The 10,246-nt window shown below is 33.9% G+C and overlaps 1 protein-coding gene across 1 annotated transcript; it reads left to right on the top strand.

Annotated features, from left to right (window-relative positions):
* Window positions 1-878: 878 nt before the first annotated feature.
* LOC106646051 (uncharacterized) lies at window positions 879-8,885 on the top strand. Its single transcript, XM_014362075.3, has 5 exons — window positions 879-1,118; window positions 5,469-5,636; window positions 5,750-6,084; window positions 6,373-6,637; window positions 7,492-8,885. Exons 2-5 carry the CDS (start codon window positions 5,580-5,582, stop codon window positions 7,687-7,689), a joined length of 855 nt encoding a protein of 284 aa, XP_014217561.2. The 5' UTR covers window positions 879-1,118; window positions 5,469-5,579; the 3' UTR covers window positions 7,690-8,885.
* The last annotated feature ends 1,361 nt before the right edge of the window (window positions 8,886-10,246 follow it).

The raw sequence follows: 10,246 nt of genomic DNA, 5'->3' as shown, positions 1-10,246 counted from the left end.
AGAAAATTTGGAAACATTTCACGTGATCTGTGTGTACTTTTTTTTAGAATATGTTGATCTAAAGTCAAGTTTATAAAGAACAATTACATATAAAGTTTATGAATTTATTGTTACATGTATTAAAAACAAACAAACGTAGATTAGCTAGTATCCACAAAGTCGTGAAATACTTGATGGAATCATTCAAGGAATAAAATAGCTTTGGAAAATTCGATCCAAGCAAAAACTTCAATGAAGATTGTACGGTTTAAATCAACATACACCTTTGCAGTAAATTGTTTGGTGTTTCATGATACATACTGAAAAATATTTTTTCAAAAAAACATCGTAATTCGAAATTTGACACAAGTATTGGACAAGTATTCCAAATTACAAAGTTTATAGTATAGTACCATCCTATGTAATGAACCCCATAGAGATGAGCACTTCACAGCTCATCCTAAGAATCCAAACACACACGATTTTATCAAATTTCAAAGCGCTAAAAAAAAATTTAAAAAAATGAAATAAAAAAAACAAACATCGTCGGTAAAACAGTAAGAGAAATACATATTCATTTGGAAAACATTCAAGCTCATCTTTGTGTACACATAACAGTCCGATGACGCCCCGTAAAACGTACCGCTCTCATTACATCACAATTACATCACACCACTCGGAAAAAAAAAACACCCAACAACACCGTTGTACAAAAATTAAAAGCGAGAAAAAGCGGGAGTTAAAAATCACCTCCTACAACGGGACGCGTATCGCGATCATTCACTCGTTATCGGTGCCCCGGTGATTATCATCATTATGATTATTATTCTTACACCTGGCCGCGGCGAACTCATGAGCGCGACGAGACCACCTGCGCGCTCGCCTCAGATAACGACGGGCCGTCGCGGACGACGCTCGGTACACCGGTTTTTCCTTCCGATTTTCACTTTCATTCTCGTTTTTTTGGCTGAGGACTACAATCCATCCCCCCCTCGCGTGTGAATATGGTGTGCAGTCGCGAGTGTTGAAGTTTAATTTGTTTTTTTGTTCCTTCTTGGCCCAATACACTAAAAGTGAAGTGGTCGAGTGTACGTGTAATACGCACTGCGTGTGCTGCTCACGTGCCGGTTCGCATCAAGGTAAGAAGCGGAAGATCATTCGGCACGTTCGACACTGTATGTAGACATACGTCACCATCTGAAGGTTACAAACTTTTGATAAATACCCGATGACGAATTGTTCCTTTTTTTCTCTTTCCCTCTCTCTCTCTCTGCACATACTATTATTCATTTTGTTAGAACAGCGCTATTTTTGCACGCTCACGTAATTACGATATCCTTGGCGAACAATATCTGTATTGTTATTATTATTTTTTTTTTCATGAAACTGCTGGTCAATTGGTTTTTCCTCTTCCACGACTGACAAACAAACCACTTGGCCGCGTATATCTACAGAAAGAGAGAGAGAAAAGTCGCATTAATGTGCCCTTATCTGCGGGAGATGTCAATGTGACTATGTAATCGCTGGGCGTGTGCGTATTGTGCTCGTTATCGTGTAAAACTGTTTCGACAACAGCGGCACCGTGTGTGACGACACCGTAGCCTGGGTCGTTTAAATGCCTTTTCCACTTTATCTCGACGCTCGGTTCTTCGAGCCTTTCGTGATAACGTGTACGTGCTCGGTTACCCACTTTCCTGTATTATACTACAGGAATTTGTTATTTATACACACGCTCCATAAAAATAATACACGACCGATGATGTCACACGATTTTTCGTTTCCGCGTTGTGTTCCTTGGAAGACAATATTATTAATTTAGCAAACTCGACGGCAGAAGTGATTTTTCGTACAATTTTACTTCCACTATGCATGTACCGCACTCACGCGCGTGATGCAAGAGCGTATCAAGTTTTTATCTCGAAATTCCTTATTAATATATACGAGATAAGGAATACACACGTACGCGCGCTTGCACGGTTTTTGCTCTTTGTTAAAAAAGTTATTCAAGTGGGAACGACGTACAATTAAAGTTTCGATTGGCTCCGCAAAAAAAAATCGTGTGTGAAGTGATTTCTTCCTAATTAATGCACGTGTCTCGTAACCCTTGGATTGCACCATGGATAAAACGCAACCACACGAGTAAAAATCTACAAATAAACCCAATAACCCTGTTTGGCTGAAAATAAGAATAATTTTTTTTTTTAAATACGACAAAAACTGCGACACCTTGCTCACGTCATCGGCATATGCGCATTGTACGAAGCTTACAGCGAGAGAGTGACATACGGCCAAGAAATTAATAGGCCTTACGTAACGTGCAACATCCTCGCATTCGCACACACACACACACATACGCTCAGTAACAAACAAGAGGAGCAGTGTATAATACACCACACAGGCGTTCTCTCTTGCTCTTCCGCTCTCTTTCTCGCAAACCATTGTATTTGGTGCAAAATCCACGCGCTTGTGTGAGAGCATCCGAGGCTTCCTTTTCCCAGGACTATACTCTGCTCGCAGTTCCTTTTCCACTCGTCAAACTTGACGCATCGTGGACACTTCTTACAATACACTCGAGACCAACCTTTTCTTTTGCGTTCAGTTAAAATTTTTGTTTTGATGTAAAGTACATTCTGGGGCACGATTATTTTGTAGAATCTCAAAAACATTTTTTTCCGAAAATGCGATGCATGCTTTTTCTGAGAATTTTTTATCATCCTCTGAAATACGGTATTTAACCAAAATTTAATTGAACAAATACATATATTTATTTTTTTAAATATTTAAAGAAATCTTTAAAAACTATTTTTTACTTCCTTAGTATTTTGTGGTTTGTACTGGTTTTTTTTTCTACTTTGATATACACACTGCACTATTTCTGCAGGAAAAACGTACTGTTATGGTATGAAGTGGTAAAATAAAGATTCTACTACAAATGAAAATTATGTGTCAAAAAGCAAATGTAACTCAACAACAATGAGTCCCAACACAATTAATAAATTTCAAAGAAATAATCAACATAGAAAGGCTGTATGCTCCCGTCTTCAGTATGAAATTTCATAAGCATGTCGAAATTGAGATTATGGATCCTTATAAAATTGACCACAATAAGGCCATGAGATTAAAAAATAATTATATTCAATAGGTGGATTAATCAATAGTTAATTCTGTACAAGTATCACTGATAGATAACCTTTTTTGAAAACGTTGTATGTCTTGAAAAATAATGTAAAAACGTATGCATGAGTTACGTAGTTATAAAAAAGTACATTATGAATAAAACCTTTTTAAACAGTAACTGACACTGAAAATTTCCACGTGCGACGTTTTTCCTTAAAGTTATTTCATGTGAAGTACAATTGGTACGATATTTGTTATACGTTTCTTTTTTTTTCTGGATTATAAACATCATACGTCGCCCATTTTCGTTACGTACGGTGTTTATAGGCGGTAATAACTGTGTTTCAAACATGAAATACTGTCGTACATTATATTAATTTACTAAAATTATATGGAAAAAAAAGCTGTGATGTGAAATTAAAAAAATAAAGCGCGGAAGCAGCATTTGAAAAAATTCATACGCTAATAAAAATAAACATTTTTTTTTTACTCTCACTACGGTAGAGTTAGCTAAAAATCAAATCAATATCCTGAAAATTCTGATTAGCTCGAAAAAACAGGGTAGTAGTTTTGATGCATAGAAACAAATTGACACATATTTTAACAAGTAGAAATATCAGCAAGAGCCTTAAAAAATGGCGAAAATGGCCAAAACATGTTTTTCGCGTCTAGGAGTAAGCCACAGAATAGCACATGAAAAAGTGTTTGGAGAAAATGATGTGCAATTTCAAGTCAAACAAAATGAGCCACGTTGGGCGTAAATTAGCCGCCGTTTATTCGTTGATGGCAAAAAACTGCCATTTTGAGTAATTTTTTCAATACTCTATAAATCGCGTTCTATACAATATTTAAAGCTAAAAAATCACAAGGCAGATATTAAAATCCTTAAAATACACACAAAATTTCAGCTTGATCGCTTTGAAACTTTCGAGAACCGTAGCAAAACCGAGAAAAGGTCCTCTCGAAAAATAGCCATAAAAAAGTTGTAAGCCAACATAGGTACCGTTTTTTAACGTATTTTGCTTCGTCTATACTTACTCTACAACTACCTGCAACGCCATTTATTTTTACCCATAAGAAGTATCTTAAAAATTGATTGCAAAAAAAGCACTTTTTATTTTGAACGCGCTCAATCTAAACATGCGTGCGGGAAGTGGGCATGGCTTCCAGCGTTGGCTCTCCAAGCCACCGATTCCCCTGACCGGAGAGAAAAAAGCCGTTTTTGGCAATCGATATTTAAGGTGCTTTTAATTAGTAAAAATGAATGGCGTTTTAGGTAGTTGTAGAGTAAATATAGACGAAACGAAATTGGTACGAAAAATGTAACTATGTTCACTAATAATTTTTTTATGGTCATTTTTCGAGAGGACCTTTTCTTGGTTTTTGCTACGGTTCGCAAAAGTTTGAGATGGATCAAGCTGAAATTTTGTGTGTATTTTAAGGACTATAATATCTGCTTTGTGATCAAATTCCAGCTCTAAATATTGTGTAGAACGCTAGTTATTGAGTTTCAAAAAAATGAGTCAAAATGGCAGTTTTCTACCATTTACGAATAAAAGGCTGAACAAAGTTGAGCTCAACGTGGCTCATTTTGTTCGACTTCAAATAGCACATATTTTTCACAACACACTTTTTGATGTGCGATTTTGTGGTTTTTTTATAGACGCGAAAAACGTGTTCTGGCCATTTTTGCCATTTTTTGTGGGGCTCTTGCTGATATTTCTACTTGTTCAATTCTATGTAAATTTGTTACCATGTATTAAAACTACTACTCTATTTTTTTTAAGCTTGTCAGAATGTTCTGGGCCGCAAAATTAATTCTACCATACATCGTCAAAAGATATTAACTCAATGTTAACTCAAAAATGTCTCAATTTGAGTTACAAGTAAGATAAGATAATTCATGCTCAGGATGGTAGTGTGGCTTATTCAACATTTCTGTCACATTTATTAAATCCACACAATGTTTTACTTTTTTTTCCCTCCCGATGTAGTGCAATTCATTTTATCAAATTATACTTGTGATTACAAAGAAATACGTCACGTGTATGCTTCTGGGACCTCGAACAAGTAACGCGAAAGTTTTGGTCCAATTTTGTTTACAACGTCTTACTAATATTGTTTTTGAAAGTAAATTGTACCAAAAGAGATGCACGTATAACGCGTTGTAGTATTAATTAAAATTTCGAAAAATACAAAAATAGCTCTTTGCACATTCTTGACGAATGATGTGTTGACATTTAAGATCGTGACAAAAAAGAAAACTATGTAAAAAAAACATGTACTTCAATACACCTGTTTCAGGAAGAAAAAATAAAGAAAGAAACGGTTCACACGAACGGTAATACCTTATAATTATTATTACCCGACAGCTTGGCTGAATGATAAAAGACATCTCGCTCTCCAACGCCAAGAAAGCGCAGAGGTTAAAAAAAAATTCCACCAGACGGTGATAAATCAGGAACAAGAAAAAATAATTGAAAATGGGTGAGGCGAACGGACCAACAAAGCCAATTCTCTTCTCCATAGGATCCTACAAAGTTGGTTCAAGCTTATTTACTATCAAACATAACCTAACACATCTAAACATTGCCCCAGCACTTTACAAAATGCACATGTAAAAGTAAAAGTGTAACTTTTTCTCTTTCGACAGGAGGAGAAAAAGAAGATCAACAAAATAACCCCAGCCGAGCATTTTTCGGTGCCCAACAGCGTGCCCCCGAGCCCAACGAACTACAAACCTCGCAGACTGACCCTAAAAGACCGGCCAGTGTCCCTCGACATTACCAACGCACCTCCGTTCAAGAGTCTGCAGCAGCAGTCGTCGCACAAGCTGACCTTTCAAAATGGTAGCCGAGTCACGAGTCCCGACGAGATCGATAAACCAGCCTGTCCACCCTCGGTGCACAATGGCAATGGGTGCCCCGCTGTACCAGAGCACCTGGAGATGCTCGAAAAACCAGCCCATCCACCCAAACTCTACACAAGGTTGGTTGTAATGTAGTAGGTAGAAAAGTGCCATTTTTGTTTTCATGACTGGGTGACACCATTCATATCGTCACGTCCTAAAATTTTAAAAATACGTCACGCTGAATGTTATAATGGATGCCATTAATTGTCAGTGACGCTCATATGGAATTTCAACCTCTGCAACTTTCTGAGTAACTTTGTGAAAATTGCACTTTTTTCATTTCATTTAAAAAAATGATTGTCAATCAACTCAACAGAAACATATACATACGAGGTCACAAATTGTAAATACTTGCGTATATGTAGGTCATATTCACTGGAACATGATCAGTTAAGGCACTCGGGCAAGGTCGCCTTGACGATCGCTGCCTATGAGGGCGAATGCAGGACACCCACGCGCATGAGTTTTTTGCCACCCCAGTCACGATTATCGCGATCAAGCTCGAAAGCGAGCGATATTATCATATTGGAGGAAACGGACTGTACGGATGGGCCAATTTTGAATCAATTGCAGACCGAACTTGTTGCGACCCTGAAGAGATCAAACTTGAAGAAAAGGCACGATTCCTTCGTAAGTATACGATATGTACAAGTACTTGCGCATGCTACATTGTCTAGGTACAGAAAGGATATGGTAAACATTTCAATCTCGTCGAATATTTCCATAGATAAAATTTGAATTGAATTGAAAATATGGTGGGAACTAAAAATTAGTAAAATAGGTCTGTTGGAGAATAATCATCACGACAATCATTTGTGTTGAAAATGGTTTCATGAGATAAAAAACTTCGTGAGCAGGAAATGAGTCAAGTGTGGAATAGTTGTAATTTTTTTTTTTTTTGTCTTATCATAAAATACAACTTAACTTGATGTATGGTATCTTGGTTATAAATGCATTACTTATGTTATTCATAGATTATTCCTCAAAAATTTCGGTGTAATTTTCAAGTTAAAATTTACATGGTTAAGAAAAAATTATTAAAAGCATTTTGTTATCAAAGATAGCAATGCGATTGTTTTATTCCAAAGTCTTAAAGTAAAGTATAAAGCATTCATTCTAAGTTTACTGTTAAAATAAATTTAAAAACTAGAAAATGCACACTAGTAGTGTATATTTTCTGATCTATTCTACATTCACGAATTTTTTTTTCTTTTTCCTGGATGCATTAAGTGAAAAAATATCTCTATCCCACATGAACGCTCAGATGTAACTTTTGGAACACTTTATTTTCTCTCTATTCAACTCAATCACTAATATTACAAAAATAAACTTTTGTATTCTTATTTAAAATTCACGAAATCTCCGAATATTACAGATAGTCAAGTTTTTCGATATACTTGTGATCTTCCCCGACTATGTATGAATATTTTATCAACTTTAGATCAGAGGTGATACAATGATCGTAAAAACACATTTAATTACAGACGAACGAAACCACAGCTGATGAGTCTAAAGTCAATGATGAGCCAAAGGCTGATATCGTGAAAAATGACGAGAAAACGATGACAGAAGAGGACAAGAGCATTAATGGTGACGCTGAAAATATGAACGTCAACGTCAAACAATTAACGACGGAACTTGGCAAAACATTGACCTTCAAATTGAACCCTGATGAATCCTAGAATAATCTTGCACTGTCACGCTGGATAATTCATGCAATATACCTGATACCATTTAAATTCCTACACTATGTAATTATTATATTATTTGTCTTTGTTCCTTTTACGATCGATGGTAACTGCTGGAGGATTTTTTCCTTCGTTTATTATGCCGATGTGTTGGTTTACGATTTTTTAAATTGAGTACCTTTTTATTGAGGTACATTCTATTTGTGCTATATTACCTAATTGAGATGTCAAATTATTTTGTTATCAAAAGTGTACATATGATTGTTACCTACGTTATTAGAAATGAGACTAAGTGTTAGGAAATGTTCGTTATTGTTTATATATAACGCTACGCAACTTATTCGCACCGATTAAACTGTGCAAATTTCATTATGAATGGATGTCCTTTGAAATACAAAGGTAATAATTTTGAATACTATAAAGTGATTATGTTATACCAAGAGAAAAATTTTAAAATAAGTAGTTAATATGTACTTATGTTATCTGTATAAATACAAAGAAATATTAGAAAATGTATTTTAAAAATATTGAAAATTAAATTACTTTTAATGTGGTATCTAACATTTTACCGAGTTTAAAAAAAAAATTTTTTTCTTATTCATATTTTGTAAAGGTTTAATAACTTTTTTTGCTATTTATTTACATTTCTTTGTAAGTCGTAAAATAGTATCCACATATTTTTACTTCTATTCTCTAATAGAAAAAGCTTTGTATTGGTTGAAAATGTGTTCCTTCTTTTCAAAACACATTACAAAAATGTTATTTTTGTGTATCCAAACGTAATAGATCATATAGAAGCTAAAAATTTCTCCATCGGAGATGTATTTATGAAAAAAGTCATGCATCCAAATTTCTTGAGGGTTGATTTTAAAAAAATTAGACGTATCAGTTCGAAGTCAAAATTTTTTTCATAATAGTTTTTACCATGTGTTTACAAAGTGGTTACTTATTTTTTAAAATTAAAATAATTTTTCGAAATTATTATGATAATCATTATTTGAATATAATAAAACGTTGTTTGTCGGTAGAAAATTAAAACTGTTTCGGCCATTTTCAATTACCGATGATTAACACTGTGGAATGATTTATTTATCTAAAAATAAGCGAAACATTTTAATACACTTTGTGATAGGTATTAGTTACAATAAATAGTAATTTCAATAAAATATTCATTATTTTTATCAATCATACTTAATGTTACAGTAATGTTTTATTTTTTAATATTTTCTTCCACTCACTACAATATGATTTTTGCATAACATAATAACAACGAATTAAACTTATAGCTATTTTAACAGCAATTTGAACAATGTTTGCGTATAAAATTATATATGTTACAATTTGCCGTTATAGGATACCACGAATCTGTAATTTCATTGATGATATTGTTACAATAGTATTTACATACATTTACATATTAAATAGAGCCCCAAAATGTAGACATAGCTGTAAAATAAGTATTTAAAATTGAATAGTACATTTTAGACTTTTTTCTGAAACAGTGCTTTTAATAATCTATCAAGAGCCTCGAGCTTTTTTCTTTGTATTTAATCGTTTCTTCTATTTGTAGCTGTCGTTCAACGATTTTATTTTCCTAATACTGTTTTTTCAAGGCGTCCAAAGATAAGTTTTCTTTTTCAGGAATTTGATAAGGCAACTTTGATCAAGCCACAGACAATGGCCTAATACACGAATTTAAAAAAAAACTCGTCTAATTGCTCCAAAAACATCTATGATGTAGATGTTTACTGATTTCTTATACAATATTGAACTAACAATCAACATTACCTCATAAAATGCACAAGTTTTTTTATTACTTTTTGACTTTGCGTTCTGACCCTTCACTCCATTTTATTTTTTTCAAGGTTGTCCATTTTAACATACTGACATTCACTTGCAGTAAACTTATAACCTTTTTCTTTTATTCTGGCAGAGAAAATTTTATAAAATTGTCTTTTACTTAACCTTTTTTTGTCAAATAACTGCTGGTCCTCCTCATTACAACCATACGTATTTTTTGACTACCAACCCAAATATTCCTGAAGACTTAAAAAAGAAAAAGAAAGTTTTGAATTAGTGGAAATTGACTTTTTCGCTTACAATTTTCAACACAGACAATTGCAAGTCCAAAGCTGCTTTCATAAGACACCGGTTGCTGCACAAGTATGAACATTTGATTTTACCGGATTTTGGAAATTTTTTCTCTAAACCTTAAGGTTAATTCATATTTTCAGAGAGTGTGGAGTGGTACGTAATCTATTTATAGAAAAATTTGTAAGAAAACCTATAAAAGTTTATTTTTACAGCAAAACACCTGACAAGATGGAAAATCAGGTGAAAAAACATTAGCATTCCTACTTTTTTCATTTTCACTTGATAATTGTTTCAGGAATGCATTTGGACTGAGACTTTTCAACCAAAATTTTAATTTTGATATCGCGAAGTTTCTTGAGCTTGTTAGATAAAATTTTATCAAAAAAGATATCATTTCATTTCTACTTCTGATGTACGAAATCATTGTAAATAATCTGTTGAAAACTTAACAGCATTA

Source organism: Copidosoma floridanum, unplaced genomic scaffold (genome assembly GCF_036245765.1).
Source record: "Copidosoma floridanum isolate Cflo_tuat_1 unplaced genomic scaffold, Cflo_Japanese_pri ptg000004l, whole genome shotgun sequence".
NCBI lineage: Eukaryota > Metazoa > Arthropoda > Insecta > Hymenoptera > Encyrtidae > Copidosoma > Copidosoma floridanum.
The sequence above is the reverse complement of the archived record's forward strand: the minus strand, read 5'-3'. Positions and strand labels throughout refer to the sequence as shown.